Genomic DNA, 22856 nt, shown 5'->3' with positions numbered 1-22856 from the left:
GCTGCTCCCGGCCCTGCGCGCTCCTGCGGCCTTTTCCGCTTTCAGAGTCTTCACGTTGTAGGGTTCATTGCTCACGAGAAGGGTGTAGGAAAACCGGACCTGTGACTGGTATCTTCTGTATTCCCATACCGAGGTTTACCATCGTTGTGGTGGGTGTTGATTCCGTGCGCTTTCATTGCTGGAATGTTGTACCTTTTTTTCCGTAAAGAAAACCTTTTTATTTTCCAGTTTGGATAACATCTATTTTATTCACTTGACTGTCCCAACACAACATTGAATTGCATTTTTAAAATTTATTTCTTCAAGTGGCCATGTAAGTAAAATACAGAATAAACAGATCAGTTATTGTGATTGGCCTTCTAGATTCCTAGTTTAGGGGATAGTGTTCATAGAACTTCATACTTTGTCATTTCTGTGGTTGGAAAGCGTCTTGGTACAGGATAACATTTCTAAGTTGGGGTACCACAGTGATACTAGGGTCTGTGTGTAAGATCTCCCACCTGATACTTATAGTACTGCGTGTACCGAATACTTATTTACACAGCACTGTGCCGTGCTGGGCAGTGTCTAGTAGGGTCCCTCCAGTGAAATGTGGGTCATCTCCACTAGAGGTGAATAAGAGGGTACTTATCCTGGCGTTTTCTCTGTTGTAACACACACCTAATAGTATGTCTGCTTCAGGTCATGAGTGTAGTCAAATCCTTGATTCTAAATTAATTTTGCTGATACCTTCATTTGACTAGATCCAGACCAGAAGATGAAATTAATCAATACACTGTACTTACAAGTGGACTGATTGAGGTGTTAAGTGTTCTTTCTAAAGCACAATTCAACAGCATGGAGCTTTTCTGCTCAGGCTCAGGGGCCCTTGTTCTGAGGAGAGTGAACCCTGAATCTCTTAGTTCGTCTTTCAAAGCCATGTATGATTTGTCTTTAACTTGTATGCCCAGTCTAATAGCTAATTTAGTAACAATTCAGCCAACATTTACTGAGGATCAAGTATGTGCCTTTTGTGTCTTATTCTACAGTGAAATTGTATCACCTTCCATTTCTTTTATCTACTGTGTTTTTCTGTTGTTCTGTCTTCTTGTAAAGCCTCACCCCTTCTTTTCCTGTAAAAACCTTCCTGATCCTCACAGCACGGATCTGGTACCTGCCTCACAAACAGTAGGCTCTTAACTGATGCCAATTAAGGGAGGTTAACACAAAGAGATGAGTGTTTTAGAACTCACCTATACCTCTCAGCCCCGTCCCCCAAATAATTCTGGCCAACATCCATATAGAAGGTTAAGTTCGTGGGAAGGATGCTGAGGAGCCATTGTGTAAAATCACTGGAGGATCCCAACTCCCCAGCCTCTAGGAAAGTAGGTGTTGTGGTTTGGGGGATATTGCAAGGGAGCAATATAATACAGGATGCATATTTTATAAGATTATTTATAATAGTCACCCAAACAATGATACACAAGAGAGTGCAGGAAATCTGTCCACACCCTATAGACCAGGAATACAGCTGAGGGCCTGGATCCCGCGATAATGTCCTACATGAGTCCAGCTGAATACCTACAGCCCATAACAATGCCGCCCATGAATCCAACTGGAGACCCAGAGCCCATAACAGTATCTCACGCAGGCCTGCTTCACGGATCTGAGCTGGGAAGGCCCAAAGGTCAGTGGTGGAATCTAGGAAGTCTGTGCCAGCAGGATGAAGGATCTGTGCCAGCAGGCTGAGGGATCTACAGTGGAGCCAGGAAGTGATGCTCAGAAGAACCAGAGCACCCCTGCAAGGTACCACAGCCATCCTCAGCAACAGCCCGAGCTCCTCTGATGATTAAGATGGCCGACTTCCCATCAGGGAAGCCAACGCAGCAAGCTTCTCCAGGAGACTGGCAGTGCACCATCTTCCCCTCTGGAGCCAGGAAGCGAAGCTCAAAGTGAGGACCAGAGCTCCCTCAAAGTGAACCAAAGCTATTCTCAGTGCCAACAAGGTCCCGAGCTCCTCAGAGGATGAAAACAGCCAAGTTCATCAGGAAAGTCAGCATGACGAGCTCCTCCAAAAGAACCAACAGCTCCTTACAGCTTCTACCAGCTCCCAACAGCCTTTCCTCTTCTCCCAACAGCCTAACTTCTTTTTCTCCAGTTCTACCTCCTATGCTGCTGGCAACAGTCCCCAGATGGGCCTCCCACACCCAGCACCAGGCTTACTCAGTTCACCTGGGGGTTATAAGTTGACCACCAGTGGTCAATCCACTATGGTAGGAAAAACAGACTCAGCTAGGACTGGATCTCTGCCCCTGGTGGACAGACAGTCAGCTTTGTCCAGCATTAGGGGTTCTGGCAGTGAGAAAATTTAGGAATCTAAAAGATAATCTATAGTGGTTTATAATAATAACTAGCACTTACAGGGTACTTTTATGGCAGGCATTGTTCAAACTTCTGTACATAATTTTATTATTTAACCTTCATAAAACCACCAAGAGCTCAATAATATTACTGCTATTACTACCACTGCTACTATTATTATTAATTAAGAAAAATAGGGCTGGGGATTTACCTCAGCGGCAAAAAGCGTCTGCCTCGCAAGCGCAAGGTCGTGAGTTCGGTTCCCGGTACCGGAGAAAAACGAAAAAAAAAAAAAAAAAAAGAAAAATATGTGACAAAGAGAGTTTAGGATATTGCTGAAGTGTGGTTCTGGGACCTGGTGCCAGGAATAACTTTTTGTAACCAGACTGAGGCACATTACCTGTAGATAGTGAGAGTAAATGACTAGGATTTTTAATTTGGCACAGTGTTTTTATTTCTCATGAATCTGATTATTTAGAAAATTGGGTTTGGGTTCGAATGTCTTTGCTTTCTGTTTTATGATGCTGCCCTTTGGCTCCTGAGACCCTGCTCCAGTCTGTCTGCCCCAGGCCTAATCCAGCCCAGCAATCATACAGGTCAGTGCGATGAGGAGTGGCCCACAGGAAATTTAGCCACCTGAAGTTATCTTGGATGAAATTGTAGTTTACCTGGCGTGGTTTCCGGTTTACAAGAAACGTTGCTTAATAAGTGATGCCCTCAAGGTCTGAGCATCACAAGAAATGACCCTTTCATAACAAAGAAAGAACATACAGGGTCCACTTTAAAATCAACAGCTGAACAGAGCTGGGGCTGTATGGATCACTGTGTGTATTATTTTGTAGGAATTGAAGTTGTTAGGGTAATCTTAGTCCTTTAGCTCAGAATTGTTAGTTTGTATATATGTAGTTATTTATATTTATTTCCTGCCCTCTTATGAAAAGGTCTAAGAAGTTTTCCCACCACCACCACTCAGAAAAAGCCAAGAACCATATCATGAGGAATGCATCTTACTTAGCCTTGACTTGTGTAACTACAGAACAAGAGCGAACAATATAGGGATAGTTGGTGGAGGAGTTGGAACAGGGGGGTGAAAATACTGTATGTAAACTGACAGAGGGAGAAGCAAAGTGATTAAAGTGGTTTAGAAGATGTTATTGGAAGTGACAGAGTCTCGTATTTGTTTCTACAGGGTATTTAAGATTCCCCCATTACTAAAGTCCTGAAGGTCTAGCAGATGGACTTGGACATTCCTGGTGACTACGCAGCTCACTTGTTCTGAGCTAAGTAAGATGGACTTGGACATCCCTTGTGGCTATGCAACTCCCTTGTCCTGGGCTAAGTAACCAATTCTTGGGATCGCCAGGCTAAGGGAGCGGCAGGCCTGCACACTGTTAGACTGTGAGAGCTAACTCAAAGATAGTCTTTAAAGAAATACACTTAATCTCAAATTTCAAGTGAAATGTAACATTAATTGAAGCTGTTATATGACCTAAAATTTCTTTCCTTTGAAGAGGGCTGCTTTTCCTGTCTCAGATTAAAAGTGAATGATTAATACCCTGTCATTATAAAAGGAGGTAATCGTGTTAGGTAGATACTAGTTTCTAGTTAAATGGATTGTCTGTTTTATTCCATTTGGATTTCATGTATGTATTTTATTTTATTTTTTTAATTTTTTTTTGAGACTGGGTTTCACTGCAATTCAGGTTGACCTTGAACTTGCTTATGTAGCCCAGGCTGGCTGGCCTAGCACTCAGAGCAGTCCTCCTGGCCCAGCTCTGGCGTGCTGGTATTACAGGTGTGCACCACCATGCCCAGCTTTAAGCTTCTCTTGAACAAGACAGTTAACTTTCAGAAGAGAGCCAACTCAGATTGTCTTCTGTCTTAGTGTGTATTTTAATAGAGGTCTCCACTGCCACTTGATGTACCTGTCTTTAATATCCTAATTGTCCATCCAACTTCCTGCCAAAACTCTATCCCCAGAATATCTACAAAACCACAAACATTTTCCCCAGCAGTATTGGGATTTCATATGCATTTCTTTGCATGATATATATACTCAGGCCGATGTGTGCCTGATACACAGAAATCTTGTGTTCTTCACTTACCGCTGTTCCTTCCCTGTTGCACTTGGATATTTATCTTTTCACATTTACCGTGTGAACTGTGGTCCATTCACACTTGAGACTTTGCCAATACTTGAGTGACCTTTCCTTCTTCCTATAATTTAGTTCTTTTTTGTTGTTTTGTTTTGTTTTATTTTGTTGAGTCAGGGTCTCACTATGCAGTTCAGGCTGGCCTTGAGCTCACTTTGTAGCCCAGGCTAACCTCAAACTCACACTGACCCTCCTGCCTCAGCCTCCCTAGTGCTGGGATAACAGGCGTGCACCACCACGCGGAGCCATATAATCTAATTCTTACTGTGAGTTTATAATTTTAACCCCAGCTTTCCTCAAGTATGTAAGTCAGCCCTCAGCACATTCACACATTTTAGGTATCTCATAGGAATCTCCCTGCACCATTTTCCTATTTCCTCTTGGTGATACTTTCACTGTAATTTCCTGTTTCTTGATTTGTGCCTTCATTTTGATGGAGCAGCTCCTTCAGTTGCTTCATGAGAAAGGAATAGGAAGGTAACGTTTTTTGAGTCTGTTCATGTCTAAAAGTGTCCCTATGCCACCTTCAGGTTTTAATTAATGAATTTAATTTTGAATTAAATATTGAATTTTCCCGTAGATTTTGAAGGCATTGTGTCCCTGTCTTCTGCCTTCCCATATTGCTCCTGAGAATTGCTATTCTGGTTATTCTGTTCTTGATCTTTAGTTTGAAGCCTGTTCCTTCTCTCTAGCAACTTGTGCTATCTTTTGTGCTATGTCATTTTGGTCTTCTGATATTCCAGAGGTATCAGGTACCACAGATTTCCGTGCCTTTTGGAGGTTCTGTGGTATAAGTTGGATTGCTGCCTGAGGTCTCCACTGCCATTTAGGATTCAGCCTTCTTGGGCATGCCTTTCAGTTTCAAGCTGTTGTTACTATCATTAGGAATATTTTTGATATTATCTCCTTCACTCCTCCCTTGCCTTTGGGGATAATAACAAACGAAAAAACCTTACCATGATTTTGGTAAGATGTTCCAGAGGAGGAGAAATATTCAATATTTCACCTTTATTCTGAGCCTGTTCATTTGCCCTTTAATCAGCGGTGCTGTGGATTTTACCCCTACTCCCTTGTCATCAAGACTGCCGTTGCAAGGCCACTCAGGGGCTCCTGTTGCCAGATGCCCTGGCGCGTCTCTGTCCTTACCCTCCGTGACTTTTCAGCAGGGTTTGATGTGGATGTGCCTGCTCCATGCTTTGCCAAACAATCTCCTCTCGGTTCCCATGAGCCTGCTGCTTTCCCCGTCCTTGGCCACTCCCCTCAGCATCTCAGAAGGCTTCTTCTCCCCACCAAGCCTCTAGACGATAATAATAGTGTTTGGTAAATGCTCTATAATCACTTCCTCCATTCATGGTGTTGTTCCTCTAACACACAGCTAACTTCTTCCTTTTTCTGGTGTTTTCTGTTGCTGTGTCCTCTCCTAGGAGCTATTTTTTTCAAATCCTTAAGAAGGTGGCTTCCTTTTCTGCTAAGAAGTAGGAATCATTTACAAACAGTTCTTAGTTTTAGTAGTAGCTGTGGGTTAGGCATGAGGCACAGGAAAGAGCTGAGACCTCACTAGGGTTATGCTATGGTTCGTGTGTAGATGTACCCCACCATGGGGTCACGGGGCTTCTTCAGAGGTGGCTGAATCAGAGTATGTGATGCTGGGATTAAGGATGTGTCATTAGTAAATCGTTCCATTGATTGGTTTGGCATAGTTCTGGCAGGGATCAAGAGTGAAAGTGCTGCACCCACTCTAGGGCAGGTAGTCTGCATAACATAAGGGACAGAAAGAGTTTGTCTCCTCCCTCATTGCTCACTTTTGCTGTCTTCTGTGCTGTCTTCTGCTGCCGTGAATTAAAGTGCTGAACTAAGTTCCCTGCTGAGAGTAGTTGCCCCTCTGCCGTGTGCCACCCTGCCTTGGATCAAGCCGATGATGGACTGAAACCTCTACAAATTGTGAGCTAAGCAAACCTCTTCTTTAATTTTCGGAGTCAGGTCTTTTTGTCTCTGTAACAAGTAACTAAGATTCTTTGATCTCCCTTTCCATCTGTTTCCCTACCTTTCTAGCACTCCCCCAGTACACTGAGTCCTGTTACCAATTTAGTTTACTCATTATTTCTTTTTTTTATTTTAAAGACAAAAAAATAAAGACAAACAAAACAAAAACAATAAGAAAGTTACAAAACTTCAAAACAAGATAGTAATTAACAGTGGTTGTTCTATTACATATTGTTATCTTCAAAGATGTTGCTCAGATTACCAGATGTAAGAATGCAAGATTGACCCGGAGGGACGTCAGGCTGTGAGAGCGGCGCGGGGTTTTGGCGCTGAGCCGGAGTCCGCCGGGAGGTGGCCGCGCCGCGGGTTCAGCCAGGCCCCAGCGCTGCCATCATGGCCTGCCGGACCCTGCGGGCTGAGACGCAGAGCCGGGCCAAGGATGACATCAAGAAGGTGATGGCTGGCAACCATCGAGGAGGTCTGGCGATGGGAGAAGCGCTGGGTGGCTGTTGGCAACACTTCCCTTCCTGTCTACAAGTGGGTGCCCGTGCTGGATCCCCCAGGAGGAGGAGCAACGGTGGGCAGGTGCCGGAGCAGAGAGATCCCATGGCCGAGAGCGGCGGGGCAGGGGCACCAGTCCCCGAGCAGGTGGCCCGCTCATCCTGCTGGATCTTCATGATGAGAAAGGGAGCAGAGTTTCCGTTCTGAAGGCTCCCTGCAGAAGGGCCCCAGCCCTGGGGGCACGCCCCAGCCCGGCCGCCCCGTGTTACCTGCTGGACCCCCAGAAGGGTCACCGAGGAGGCTCAGCCCCCACCGCTGGGTCAAGAGAGAGAGCCCGTGGTCTTACCTGCGGCAGAACTGATGAGCCCCCAATGCTGACCAAGGACGAGCCTGTTCCAGAATTGCTGGAAGCTGAGGCCCCTGAAGCTTACCCCATCTTTGAGCCAGTGCCTGTCCCTGAGGCGGCCCAGGTTGACACAGAGGACTCCGAGAGCCCCGCCCCCCCCCTCGCAAGTGCATCTGCCCCAATGCCCCTGACCCCTGAGAAGCCAGCCTGCCTGTCCTGTCATCCCAGGGGCCTCTTTGGCTTTTTACAAATAAAGTCCCTTTTGTTAAAAAAAAAGATGCAAGATTCATCAAACAATTAAAGAGAATAAAAAAAATGTAAAAAACATTAGAAACAAGAGGGTAGGAATTAAACAATGGTTGTTGTATTTGCATATTGTCTTCAAATTAGTTGTTTAGATTACCAGATATAAACATGCAAAATTGTTCAAAAAATTTAAGCATTAACTGCTTCTTTCAATAAACCAATAGACATCAGCAGTACAGTTATCCCAGCTATCCGTGTATGTACATATTTTTTTTCTCATTTCTCTGATTCCAGTTGTTCCTTTGAGCAATTTCTTTCCCTTTCACGATATCTGTTGTACCTTTCGGGTTTTATATACTCTTTCAGGTTCTTACACTAGGGAGATAATACGATGTTTACACATGTGAATCTGATTTATTTCACTAGAGTATGGTCTCTAGTTGCATCCATTTACCTATAAAAGCCTCAGGTTTATCTTTATAGCTGAGTAATACTCCATTGTATAAAAATACCACATCTTTTAAAAAAAAGATGCAAGATTCATCAAACAATTAAAGAGAATTAAAAAAATGTAAAAAACATTAGAAACAAGAGGGTAGGAATTAAACAATGGTTTTTGTACCCATTCCTCAGTTGATGGGCATTTGGGTTGTTTTTAAGATTTAGCTATGACAAATTGCACTGCTGTAAACATGGGTGCACAGATATTGCAGTGGTATGATGTTTTCAGTTTTTCTGGAAAAATACCCAGAAAGGGAATAGCTGGGTTAAGTGGGACTTCTAATCCTATTTTTGTGAGAGATCTCCACACTGATTTCCACCATGGTTGTACCAGTCTATACTCCCACCAGCAGTGGAGAAGTGTTCCTTTTTCCCCACAGCCTCGCCAGCACTTGTTATTGGTTGATTTCTTGATGATAGCCATTCTTTCTGGGGTGAGATGGAATCTCAGTGTTGTTTTATTTCTATAATTGCTTTATTTCCATTTCATTATAACTGTAGTGTCGTCTATATCTGAGCTGTAGATGAGGGATTGAGTTTTTGGTTAGCTTTCCTTTTGGGACTAGGCTATGGTCTCTTAACATAGTTTTGTTCTTTATTACCTATAAGTGTACTAGACCTTTATAAGCAGATTTACAGTCATGGATATGTTCTGAGAAACGTATCATTAAGTGATTTCATCATTGTGCAGCATTATAGAGTATATGCATACAAACTGACGGCTATAAATGATGTCATTATGTGACATCATCTTAGAGGACCCCCATCATCTCTGAGGTCTACCAGTGATCAAATGTCATTATGTGACATGGCTGTATACTTCATAAAAGCATCTATTCCTACAGATTTAGACCTACAAGAGTAAAAGCATGTGTTCAGATTCTGATATGCGGCAAAATCTTAAAATCTTAACCATTCTTAAAGTCTCAATTCTAGCCTTGACTCTCTGTTATTTCCTAGTAACACATACTAATCTTTTTTGCCCTGATTTCCTGAGGCCCACATCCTTCATTTGGGCCACAGGAAGCAGAAAGTCATATTTGTTACTTAATTGCTCTGTGTACTGTAACGTCCTGGGGGAAGGGGGCCAGCAGAGACCACCAGGCTGGTGTAAAGGTGTGCCTGGGTGCAGGCAGACAGAAAGCGGAAAGACCCTCTGTGGGGAACAAAGACAAGCGTGCCCCTTTTACAGGGATGGAAAGAAGGCAGGGGACCTTAGGTGGGAAGATTATTAGTAAACATCTGTGGTCAGGGTTCTCTGGCAGTCTTGCACTGGGCAGAGTCCTTAAAGCATCCCATGTAAATTTTCAGGTGCCTCCAGATGTCCCCAGATGTCCCAGAACCTGCAAAATTGCTTGTCCTGTCTCACCTCCTTTTGACATCCTGTGCTTGCCAGTGACAGCTGAAGTGCTGAACTAAGTTCCCTGCTGAGAATAGTGCTTCTACTGGCAAGCAGCCTGGGGGCTGGTGGAGTCAAATTTGATTGGAGCCCTTACGTGTACCGCATATGACCAATGCCGGTTGATTGCGGCAGTGTCCTCAATTTTTGCAGTGTTGAAGAAGTGTCACTTTTTAAAGGACTGCTTACAGCAGAATACCTTTAAATTATTTTTACTAATGGAATTTTACTTATTTTTTAAAAAATAATTTAAAATTATTCGCATGAGGGCTGAGGTTATTGCTCAGTGGTAGAGTATGTGCTTAATATGTGTGAGAGGCTCTGGTTTGAACTCCAGCATCCCTCCAAAACATCTCATTTCATTCTTTTTAAAAGCAGTTTCAATTAATTATGATTATTATTTTCCTGCCTTTTTGTTATTTCTTTCTCAGTATTCATTTAGGAAAACTAATGTTATTATGTTCAAGTATAACACTCGAAGGTAGTATTTTCTGAAAGAAAGCTGTTATTTCCTGTACTTTATCTATAAAAGGTCATTTAGGAAAATTTAACCATTTTAAATGGTTTTAAACACAAAAAGTATTTTAGAGGACTTTATGATAAACGTTTTATGTTATTATATTAAAGTTGTTTTCATACTTGTATACAAAATGTTTCAAGATTTATCTGAAGAGCTGTCAATTTTTTAGTAGCTGTAGTTGTTTATGCTTCCTAATTGTGTGTTGAGCTTTCTAATTCTTACCAGAGCACTTTTCTCCTAGCAAAGCTTGAACATTAGTTTCCAATCAGCTAGGTTAATCTCTGATTTTATAATATAATTAAATTAAATCTGATCTGGTTACTTATTTGTTTAAACAATTAAACAAAGCCTTATTTTTTGTTTCACTGTGCTTGTGCAACTTCTGTATAATGAAATTTCAGCTGGTTATTCAGGCATCAGTACTTATCCTGAAGCTACTCAGAATATTTGAATTTAAAAATTGACCTTTTGGAATCAGTATTTCTTTCATCTGCCATTTTTGCTTAACAGAAATATTCTCTAAAAAGGAATTTAACTTCATTAATTTTCAAGAACTGCAGTGGTTATAAAATGTGTTTAGGGAAAAACGTCATTAAAAGCTAAAGACATTTCCTTTTGTTATAGAGGTACTTTCTGGTTGGGAGCAATCATGCAAAAACGAAGTATCGTGTCTTGAAAATTGATAGAACAGAACCGAAAGATTTGGTTGTAATTGATGATAGGGTAAGTATCTTTCAAATCTGACTATAAACAAACTTTTATATGTGTTCTCTAAAGGATGTGAATTAACCTATAGCTTTTAGTGACATTAATTTTTTATTATGCATCTATAATTACACTATATTTCTTGGTTTGCTAGAATTTCAATCTCTAATCTGATACTTGGAAATTACCGATGTTGAGGCGTATGCAAGAATTGTACTTTTTCTCAATTTGATTTCTTTTTGAAAGCACACTCTTCAGATAAGATAATGGATATATTTTCTTAGTTGACATTTTAAGTATATATTAAGTGTAGCTTAATATTACATCTACCAAAGAGATTATTTAGTACTGTGCTTTAATGTGAAGTTACCTGAAGTCAGGGAAGAATTCTGTGCTGTAGACTTTTTATTGCACTGCTAAAAATCTCCTCTTCTGAAATGTTAAGCTATTTTTATCCAGGAATACAGAGGGTTCATCCAGGTAACACAAAAACATGAAGCTGTAGTCAGATGTGAAATACAACATTGTGGTATTAAAAGGGCAGCTTTAGCTTTCGCAAATGAAAAGAACTTAATTTACCCTTTGGATTAAAGTTCCTATCTATGAGGGGCTGGGGATTTAGCTCAGCGGCACAGCACCTGCCTGACAAGCGCAAGGTCGTGAGTTCAATTCCTGGTACTGGAAAAAAACCGAAAAAACCCAAAAGTTCCTATCTATGAATATTTCTATGTCCACATGCATTCCTGGTTTCTCATGTATGTTAGTAACTTCAGTTTGGAACTCATTTTTGGTATTAATCTGTTTGAAAACTATTTTCTGTGTTGTAATAATTTTAGATAAATTATTTCTTACGGTTTTCTGCATTACTCTCTGGAAGTCCATTCCCCTACCTGTCTGCCTGCCTGCAATGGTTCTTGGCTTTTTTGGGGGGTGGGGGATGATTGCTTAGGAGCCCTTTGAGACACTAACAGCTAAAGATCTTCAATGCAAAAGTACAAACAGTATATCTAAAATTCTGTGTATACTTTTAAGAGATTCATAGACTTATTGAAATATGTGTGGCTCTCTTAAATTTCTAAATTCTCAATATAAGGTTTCAACAAAGTTTTTTAATATAGTAACATGTTCCAGTAATCAACCTTAATTGCAAATGTTAATGAATTTGTCGATCTTTGGAAATTGTAGCTTATTATTATTGGTTGCTTATGAAATAGCTAATAATTCTTATAGACAACTTAATTTTTAAGGGTAAATACCTTACAGATTGCATGTGCTTATTTTTAGCATGTATATACTCAACAAGAAGTACGGGAACTTCTCGGCCGCCTGGATCTTGGAAATAGAACAAAGATGGGACAGAAAGGGTCCTCCGGGTTATTTCAAGCCGTCACAGCATGTGGTGTTGTAGGTAAGAAATGTACTTCCTCTTGGCTATCTTTTTACCCCTCTTCCTAGAGTATTTAAAGAGAGTTTCTAAGGTAATATAGCTTTATAGTTATAACTTATCACCTCTGTCTTGTGTTGTTTAAAACTCCATTATCCACAGTGGTGGAGTAGGGCAGTGGGCTGGGTTGTTCTCCTGTATGGCTTCCTGAGGCTCCCACGGCTCACCAAGGCTTGCTGTCACTCTGCGTACAATATTGACGAAATACTTTCTACATGTCAACAACTAGTAGGTACTTGACTTATGTCTTCTGAATAGCACTTTTTTTTTGAGGTGGGGTCTCACTGTATGTTTTAGAGTGACCTTGAACTCACTGTGTAGCCCAGGCTGGCCTAGAACTCAGCAGTTCTCTTGCCTCAGCCTCCTGAATGCTGGGACTACAGGCATGTGCCACCACATCCAGCTCCAACAGTTTCTTTTTGAAGTATTTACTGAAACTGATTATATTCTGCTATATTTGAAGCCTTATTTGTTTGTTTCACTGTGATTTTGCAACTTCTGTATAACTCTTTTAGATCCTTTTTGGACCTTAGGTTGCTATCAGGGAAGGTCAAAGTGGGAGTGCATGAATGGCATCCTGTCCGTCTCCTGGCCTAGTAGTGGGCCTTCTGCTCAGTCTCGCCAAGTCCCTGGCGGTTAGGCATTGATTGGATATATGTTTGTGGGCTGGGTGGGTCTCTTTTATGTCATGTGAATTTATGTGTTTAAATTCAGTAAATTCCGTATGTGTCAAATTCTACTTGTCTTGCTTATATTTTAAATTAGAAAAGACTGAATTTAAGAAAAATTATGTCTTGAATACAGTAGATTTTAATTGAAATAATAGCTAATAGTTTATTTTTTAAGTGCTGATAGTTTAATTACAATTTTTTGATGGAAATTTCCTTAAGTGTATGTAATACTGAGCTATTTGCCAGATTTTATTATTAGAATTGAAATTTTAGCTGCTTGTAGTGGCACATGCCTGTAATCTCAGCACTCTGGGAGACTGGGGCAGAAAGATCTCAAGTTCCATCCCAGGCTGGGCAACTTAGACCCTGTCTCCTAAAAGGTATTGAGGGGGCTGTAGCTCAGTACAACAGCTTTAGGTTCAATTCCTACAACTGAGGAAAAAAAAAAAGAAGGAAAGAAAAGTAAAAAAAAAAAACGAAAAAAAGAAAGTTCTTTGATGATTTAAGTGTAAGACTTGAGCATCAGTTTTTGAACTGTGTAGAAACAGCCATCTTTGTATGTTGTCAAGCTCCACTAGGCTCTTTGCCTTTATTTTGAATGGCCCGTTGCCTACTTGTTTTTGCAGTAGGTTGGTTATTTCCATTGTTCTTGATGTATTTATCAGTATTCTTTGCATTTAGCAATATTCTTTGCCTAATGTTTAATTTGTTGTAACTAAGCTTGCAAAACTGTAAGCTTTCTTTGAACATACTGATAGTCAAGTTTCTAGCCAGGTATTTGCACACAGTTAGTAGTTGGTAAACTCTAGGTGAGGACTGAAGGTTCTTAGCAATGTTTTTTGTACTTGGAGGCCTCTGGTTTGAAATTGTTCTTTAACAGTGAAATCAAAGAAAGACCCACCGATAAGTGAAGTGACACGATAATGTATTTGATGCAGTTATTATTTTAGGCTTTTTAAATGGTCCAGTTTAACCATGTAAATAGAGTTTGGGATCAGTGAAGAGAGAACAAAGCTAATGAAAATCTGTTTTCCTAGTGCTATCTTAAAATATACTTGTTATGAGGAATACTGAAATTGTAAAACACAAAGTACTTGTTTTTGAGAAATGTATCATCTAATTGTCAAAATGATAACATGTGAAATGACCAGAATGATTGTCTTCTAAGTATTTTTTTTTGCTAACATTTAGCCTGCTTAATTTTGCTAACATTTAGCATGCTTAATTTGTGGATATTTTTGCTGGAATGTTTGGAACTGTAATCTTGTTAACCCATTATACAGTCTGAGAGTCTGAGTGCCGCACTCTGGGTGTCCAAAGCAGGAAGAGTACAAGTTCAAGCCCAACCTGGGCAGCTTAGTGAGTTAGAGAGACTTTCTCTCTCTCTCTCTTTTTTTTTTTTCCTGTACCGGGAACTGAACTCATGACCTCACGCTTGCCAGGCAGGCGTTGTGCCCCTGAGCTAAATCCCCAGCCCCTTTTTTTGTCTTTTTGAGACAGGGTCTTGCTATGCAGTTCAGGCTGGCCTTGAGCTCACTTTGTAGCCCAGGTTGGTCTCAACTCGCAATGATCCTCCTGCCTCAGCCACTCGAGTGCCAGGATTATAGGCATCCACCACCACACCTGGCTTGAGAGACTTCATCTCAAACTAAAAAAAAAATTAAAAAGTAAATGAAAAGGGCTGGTGATGTAGCTCAGTGAAAAGCTGCCAGATAACCCCTCAGCTGGTAACACGTGCACACACACACACACATCCGCACACACACAAAATCTAGAGCAGTGTTTCTCAAATACTTTTTGTAGTAAAGGACCAATCCTTCCTCCATATGTTGAAGACTAATGCATGGTGTATAACTTGTATGCAGATTGTATCAAATAGAAGTCAAACATATATTCAGTGATACCCAAACCAGTCTATGTCCTGTTGGGAACACTGATCGTTACACATGAAGTGACAATAATCTCACATTGCTCTGAAGTTTCTAAATCCTCATTCTCGATTTGTTTACTTGTCTTTAACTTCTTTACCTGGCTGCACCTGCCAGGAGAAGGAGCCTGCCACGCTGAAGTGGAGGGGTGTGTGCAAGCTACCGTGGTTTAAATGCCACAGACTTGCCCTCTCACCAAGAGTTAGTAGATTTTCGTAAATAAATATTTCTCCATTTGCTGTCTGCCCTTAGGACAGTTTCCAGAAACTTCCAGTGTTTTACCATTTTTATATTTTTCACCAGTTATGATAGTTTCCTTGGGGAAATGGTCTGTCTACCTCCTCAAATTGCCATTTCAGAAGCGTCGTCACCTTCCTCCTACCACCGAGGAAGTTAGTTTTAACTCCCAAAGCAAAAGTTGTAGGAGCCAAAAAGTTTTTGGTTTTGGCTTTTTCTTTACAGTTAGGGTAACTGCTGTGTTCCTGGGAACTTAATCTTACTAAACGTGCATGTGTATGGATCTTCCTTTAATCGCCAGCACAGAGCTTAGGCACTGTAGTGAGCTGACAGCACAGAACTTTCCTTGGTGACTCTCTAATGCAGGTTGAGCATCTTTCAGCCAAACATTCAAAATGCTCCAAAATGAAACTTTCTGTGGACGAACAGGTCACGCCAGTGGAAGATTTCATACTGTAAAACTGTTTATGTACAAATTTATGAAAATAGTGTACAAAATTACTTTCATACTGTAAAACTGTTTATGCACAAATTTATTAAAAATAGTGTCCAAAATTACTTTCAAGATATGTGTCTAAGATATGTATGCATCATAAATTAATTTCATGTTTAAAGTATATCCCATCCCCAGACATCTCATTAGGTACATGTAAATATTTAAATTTTCTTTTTAAAATCCATGATCTAGAACATTTTCCCAAGCATTTTGGGTAAGGGATACTCAACCATTTTCATAAGAAGCTTAACTATCAGAAGTGATATTTGTAGAAGGTTGCATGTATAATTTACTGGAGATACAGATAGATAGGTAGATAGATAGATAGATAGATAGATAGATAGATAGATAGATGGATAGATAGATAGATAGATAGATAGATAGATAGATATAGACATACTTTCTTCCCCCAGCCCCCTACTTTTCTAGGAAGCAGTACCACCTCCCTCCTGCCCCTTACCTAGTTATTTGTAAAGTATCTTCCAGTGCACTGTGACCTATTCTTTAGCCATAGTTGGTTGGTCCAAGACTGAGCACTCAGCTGAAGTTGGTCAATCCAGCTGCTTTCCTAGAATTTTGGAATTGAACTTGATGTTTTAAAAAGTCAGGTTTTTCCTGGTGGACCTTCTGGGTGGAAAGGTTAGAGCTCGCAGCAGCTGTGTTTCCTGCCGTATGACAGAAGTAGAGGGATCTGGTCTGTGGAGAGAGCACACGGAGTAAATGTTCCAAGACACTGCATGTGCCTAGTCTCACATTTGCCCGTGACTGTCACGGATCACCTCGGTATCCTCAGTATAAATTCCTCTTTTTATTTTAAGCTGGCTCAAGTTGAGTTTTGACACTAATTACGAAGACTGTATGAAGTTTATTTTCCCCAAAATGTTTTCCTCAAACATTTATCCATTGACAAATTTTTTTATGAGAAGGAGGGAGGAGGAAGATTGTATGATCAGGGACTCCAGAAACCACCACGTCAAGAGTCACAGTGCATGCTAGCACAGCACTGAGAGGATCTGACGGTTTATGTGGATTGTTTAAGCTTCTTCAGGCCAGTATTTCTTTAAATCATTTGCTCACAGCCACTCTTCCCCCGACTGAACAGTTCAGTTGTATTTCATTGAGAACACGTTAGAGTAGATGTCCCACTAGGTATTTAAATCTTGTCTTCAAGTGAAACCAGGCCACCGTTCAACTGTGTGTCTTACCTGCATTCTTTTAGTTCATTTATTGAATTGTGCTTTGATGAGGGAAACAGCCCTAACATGTCCTCCAGTGTGCTGGAGAATTCTCCTGAGGTGTTGTTCTGTATCACAGACCATTTTATGAGGGCCCGGAGTTTCTCCCAGTTTCCAGAACTAGGATAGCTTCTGCAAGTAACTAGTTTGGTTTTTATCTTTCAGCCACTATGTGTGGTGTAATTCAATGTGTATAGCAAATGCTAGTAGTATGTATCATTGTATATTACTTTTATTCTTGGCTTCATGTTATACCTTGTAACATTATTTTCCTTTACTGTAATCTTCTTTTTCATTTTTATCCATCCTATGTGTGTGTGAGTAAAATTGTAGCAGAAATGTAAAATGTATCATCTTAATAATTTTCCCTGTACAGTTCATCAGTGGTAACTGTGTACCTTGTGTGTTGCATATATCTAGAATTTTTCATCTATGCAGCGTTAAAAGTCTATATAAGTTGAACAACTCCCTTAATCTTGTATATGTTTTTATTTAAGGTACCTCAATCCTATCTGTAATGAGATTAAAGGAATTAATGAATTACAAAATTTTTAGAGTAATATTTTTAAGTGGGATAAATGACAGCAATTAACAATCTGAGCCAACTCAAAATCTTTATTAGTCTAAATTATAGAAATAAAGTAGCAAATGTGTGAAAAGTATTTGGCTGTTTAAATATGTACCTAAAAACATTACTAAATTTATAAAGCATTATATTTATTTTTCTTTTTTATTGCACAGGTTTTGTCAGGTTTTTAGAGGGTTATTATATTGTGTTAATAACTAAAAGCAGAAAGATGGCAGATATTGGAGGCCATGCAATATATAAAATTGAAGACACAAATATGATCTATATACCCAATGATTCTGTAAGAATTACTCATCCTGATGAAGCTAGGTATGTACCTATACTTTGTATTTTTTGAATGTGATAAACCAATTAGGAAAAGAGTAGAACTGAAGGATTAGAAATGTTATATAAAAAGGCCAGATGTTGGCTCAGAATTGTGCAACTTTTGTTCAAGGCTACTAAAACTTTATTATAACAATTGATTCTGGCAAGAATTAGCAGTGGCTATAAAAGCCATTAAATATGAAGAGCAGAATATTCACACTGTAAACATTAAACTCCATAGATCTCTGCATTATTTAAAAAGAGAAGAAAGAATTTATGTAATTAAAAAAGTGGCAGATATGCCTAACTGCTGATCAAACTTACCATTACCAATCATGAGAGATTAACATTATTTGCCTGTTAATGTGAAGTAATGGGAAGGGCATAGATAATGCTTAGTAATTTTTTTTGTTAAAAGTACAGTATGGAGGGGCTGGGGATTTAGCTTAGCAGCACAGCGCCTGCCTGGCAAGCGTGAGGTCATGAGTTCGATTCCCAGTACGGGGGAAAAAAAAAAAGTATAGTATGGAAATTAGTATGGAGGTTTCTCAGAAATCTAAGATTAGAAATTCCATTTGATGCAGCTGTTTCCCTTCTAGGAATCTTCCCAAAAGAGTTAAAGACAGCGTATTACAGTGTTGTATGCACTTCCATGTTTATAGCAGCACGGTTGGGAATAGCTAACTCTCGGAAGCCGTTTATATGCCCATCACAGAGAAGGGATAAAGAAAATGTGTTTGTACACAGCAGAGCACCACTCCACCATGAAGGGTAAACTGGAGTCACTTGTAGGAAGTTGGGGGCACCGTGTGACCATCATGTTAAATGAGATAAATCAGACTCGCAAGTTAAAATCTGGCATGGTCTCCCATGTATGAGAAACCCAAGATATAAATAAAGAGCAAAATAAAAGGTCCGCACTAGGAAGTAAGGAGGTAGATGTTTCTCAAACAAGGGATGGAGGAGAGGAGGGAACGGAAGAGAAAAGCAGGTCAGACGTGTGGTGTGCACGCACCGGCTCCACATATGGGACGTAAACAGCAGGCGCTGCAGACGTGCTCGAAGAAAACAACTAAATGATGTGCCATACAGAAAATATTTCACTTAAATAATTTGCAGGGCAGCTGGCCTGGACACTTTAAAAAGGTCCACATCGTGCAAGACAGGGAAAAGAATAATTCTGTTAGATTTTAGAACAATCATGACAGATGCAGCATGTGAATTTCAGGTAGACCTGGTCTACGTGTGTGTGTGCATGCACACACCTGCAGAGAGCTAGGAGGGCCTTTCCGGGGGCAGTTTGAGGACTGTGTACTAGTGATAGGACGAGTTTTAAATCTTGGGAGGGTGTTATAGTGGTACAGGTGGCACATCCCTTACCTGAAATGCTTGGGACCAGAAGTCCTTCAGTTTTTTTACTTTTTTTTTGTTTTGGGATGTTTGCATAATCATGATGAGATATCTTGAAAATGGGACCCAAGTCTAAACTCAGAATTAATTTCTATTTCATTGTATATAATCTATCTCCAGCTGGTAATTTATCCAATATTTTTAGTACTTCTGTGTTGCGACTGACATTCAAATGGTGTCAGGTGTGGGCTTTTCCACTTGTGGCTCGAACAGTTGCTCAAAAGTTTTCAGATTTTAGAACATTTCAGATTTTAGGTTTTCATATCAGGGATCCTCAATCAAACGGTTTAGAAAAATAAAATATATATTTAAAGAGAGATCTGGGCATGGTGGAGCATGCCTGTAATCCCAGCACTCAGGAGGCTGGGGCAGGAGGATCACCATGAATTTAAGGCCAGCCTGGGCTACATAGCAAGTTCAAGGCCAGCCTGAACTATATAGCAAGACCCTGTCTTATAATAATAATAATAAAATGAAGCAAAAAAACTAAAGAGAAAATGTTTAAGGAATGGGTTCTAACAGTGAATTCAGAAGAGGAAATACTGGTGTTCATTATACTTATTGCCCCACAGTCCCCCAATCTTCTGTAGATTTGAAATCTTTCAAAAGTTTTTGGAGGGATTATTGGAGCCTTGAGAGTATTGGGGAAAGTTATTAATAAGTTGACAGTTTTAAAGTTACAAGCCAAGTCTAGTGGTGAATACCTACAATTCTTGCATTCTGAGAAGCTGAGACAGGAAGATCACAAGTTTGAGCCCAGCCTACAGACTTGGTAGAAAGCTGTCTTAGAATAACAAAACTGAGAAATGGCTGAGCGTGGAGCTCAGTGTGGAGGCCCTTGTTCAGTTCTCAGTGTGTGCACACACAGATGCACACACACTTATAAAGGTTCAGACGGTGTAAAATTTCAGAGGTTAAAATGAAAAAAATTAAGCATATTCATGTTTTTAGGATTGGTAATAAATTTTAATTATGCTCTCTACTTTTATGGTATTATTTTCATTTGATATATGAACCAAAATTTAAGGTAGCATTGATGTTTTGCTTGAGACTACATTAGATAATAGAGTTCTAGATTATTATGACATTGTCCTTGATGATAATTTGGAGGTAGTGTTGTTAAAGAAAATAGTTTCCAATGAGTATGCATATAGTTAACTAGATAAAAGGGATCTGTGTCTTTCACCAACTGAAAAAATTATATATCACATATAGCTTACAGACAGGCATAGTATATTAAAACTAAATCAAGCAGACCAATGTATATAAATCATAGGGAAAGGGGCTGGGGATTTAGCTCAGCGGCAAAAGTGCCTGCTTGGCCAGCGCAAGGTCATGAGTTCGGTTCCTGGTTCCGGAGAAAAACAAAAACAAACAAACAAACAAACAAACAAAAATCATAGGGAAAGTTGAAGAGGTTTATATAATTTATAGACCCCATTTTAGCCAAGAATAGTAAAACAAATTGTATTGTTCTGTACAGTGATTGGATTATCTTTGAAGAGAGAAATTATCTTACGATGAATACTGTGTAATAAAGTGTACTTTATGCAGAATAAAATACAATTCTACCAATATCTTATTATTGGTAGACAGTATCACTTCATAGGAAAAACTTTTAGTACACTTGTGAAACTATATAATCCAATAATTCATTTAAGTAAGACTATTTGGTAAAATATTAGGAAATAAAATGCAGTACTATTAAACATTTCATATATAAGGACAAGAAGAAGTTATCTGTAACACATGGTTCTATCAACATTAGAACCAACATTAGAACAACATTTTACTGAAGCAGTTAACTACTTTAAAATGTTAGGAAAAATTATGATCCTAAAATTTTCAGAAAATACATTGGGCAGAATTTAATATCCACTCATGATCAAGTCTTGTTTACCAAACTAGGAATTTAAGCAACTATTCTTAATTTGATAGTGTAAATTATACTTATTAAAGAACTATCCAAAATTATTCTTAGAAGTGAGAATTTTAAAACCTTGCCTTTTATTAAAGTAAGGAGTAACAGAGGTATCTGCCGTCACAAGTGCCGCTCAGCTTTGTGTTGAAGGCCAGCTGATGCATAGAGTGTGAAAATTGGCAGACGTTGTCACTGTACAAGCAGCGTGGTTTCCTACCTGGAAAACCTGAGAATATATGCAAACTCTCAGACCTAATGGTAGTTGAGCAACGTACTAAAGAAAAGAGTCAGCATGTAAGAACCAGTAATGCTTCCACACACAGCCAGTAACCAGCTAGAGAGTGTAATAATGACGTCATTTATGGTACCAAAGACCACAGAGCACCTAGGAATGTACATAACAAAAGCTACACAAAACCTTGTAGAGAAATTGTAAAACATTACGGAAAGATGTTTTAAATCCCTAAGTAAATGAAAAAGTATCCTCTTTTTCATGAGTGGGAAGACTCATAGAGGTTAGTTTTCTCCAAAATTAATTGATAAATTTAATATAACTAATCCAAATTTTAAAAGAACTTTTAAAAATGGAACATGACAAACTTATTTCTAAATTTGTATAGAAAAACAAAAGTCTAAGTGTAATAAAGACAGTACTACAAGTAAAAACAAAAAGGGATAAGTCTAACCAGACAGTAAACTTACAAGAATTCAGATAGTCAGATAGCAAGCTGTAGTACAGCTGCATGATATTGGTGGAGAAATTCATAGTGATCAGTAAACAGAGTTCAGAAAGTCCAAGAAAAGGTCCACTCTTTGTGGGAAACTGACATCTGACAGAATAAGCACTACAAATCATTGGAGAAAAGTAATAGTTTTGCTAAGTAGTGCTGTTAAATAAAATACAAAATCAGATTTCAGTTTGGACACAAAATTTGATTCCAGTGTCTGACAGTATTCACAAAGCAATTTCAGAAGCACATAGATAACTTGACGAAAGTAAAGGTAAATATTTTTGTGATCCCAGCAAAGAGAATGATTTCATAAATAAAATACAAAAAGCACAGATCATATGAGCATAATGGCATATTTGAAGCTTTCAATACTAAAAGTATTATGGCTGAGTGGTAGGATGCTTGCCTACCATATACAAAGCCCTGGGGTTGATCGCAGCACTGAAAATTAATTCATTGTAAAAACAGCTTTACAGTCTAGAAAGATAATAGGAAAGAAGCAGCAGTCTGAAAGTGGACATACGCAACATATAACAAGGACTCATATTTAGAATATCTGAAGAATTTCTCCAGTGGGAAAAAGATAAAGAAGCTCAGATAGTTAAAGCTTAGAAACAGACTTCTTATAATTTTAGAATTGGAAATTGAAGACATACCACTTCATTCTCATTATTCAGATTGAAAATAATTAAAATATCTGCTGTCATCAGATTTAGAGATGTGGGAAATGAATTTGTATTAAGAGTTATACACCATGAATTTAAATGAATAATACACCATGAATTGGAGTGATACTGTTTTAGCCCCTTAGGAAGGTAATTTGACATATTCTAGTAAAAGTGAAAAACTGAAGACCATGTTCTCTACAACCAGTGGTTCTACTTCTGTACATGTACTGTAGAGCAACTCTTCACATGTGCATAGGAAAATAGGATGTTCTTGACAACATTGTATCTTACAGTGAAAAACTGAAAGAACCTAATGGTCTAGCCCAGCGTGGTGGTGTGTGCCTGTAATCCCAGCACTCAGGAGGCTGAGACAGGAGGATTGCTACAAGTTTGAGGCCAGCCTGCACTGTATCGTGAGACTCTTTCTCAAAAAGACAGCCAAAACAAACAAACAAACAAAATCAAGGTGTATAGGCCCCTTAAGGGGAAACTTGTGTGGTTTGGTTTTTGGTTTTAGGTTTTGTTT

The 22856-nt window shown here is 39.4% G+C and overlaps 1 protein-coding gene and 1 pseudogene across 1 annotated transcript in view; both read left to right on the top strand.

Moving 5' to 3' along the window:
- The window catches only part of Fig4 (FIG4 phosphoinositide 5-phosphatase), a gene marked incomplete at its 5' end in the record, with an annotated part of 82140 nt that overhangs the window by 722 nt on the left and 58562 nt on the right, over window positions 1–22856 (top strand). Inside the window, 3 exon segments of the mRNA XM_005377617.2 lie at window positions 10614–10712; window positions 11979–12102; window positions 17447–17603. Of these exon segments, the coding sequence (XP_005377674.1) occupies window positions 10614–10712; window positions 11979–12102; window positions 17447–17603 (380 nt within the window).
- LOC102014755 lies at window positions 6701–7589 on the top strand (annotated as a pseudogene).

Source organism: Chinchilla lanigera, unplaced genomic scaffold (genome assembly GCF_000276665.1).
Source record: "Chinchilla lanigera isolate Chin_1 unplaced genomic scaffold, ChiLan1.0 scaffold00010, whole genome shotgun sequence".
Classification (NCBI taxonomy): Eukaryota; Metazoa; Chordata; class Mammalia; order Rodentia; family Chinchillidae; genus Chinchilla; species Chinchilla lanigera.
The sequence above is the reverse complement of the archived record's forward strand: the minus strand, read 5'-3'. Positions and strand labels throughout refer to the sequence as shown.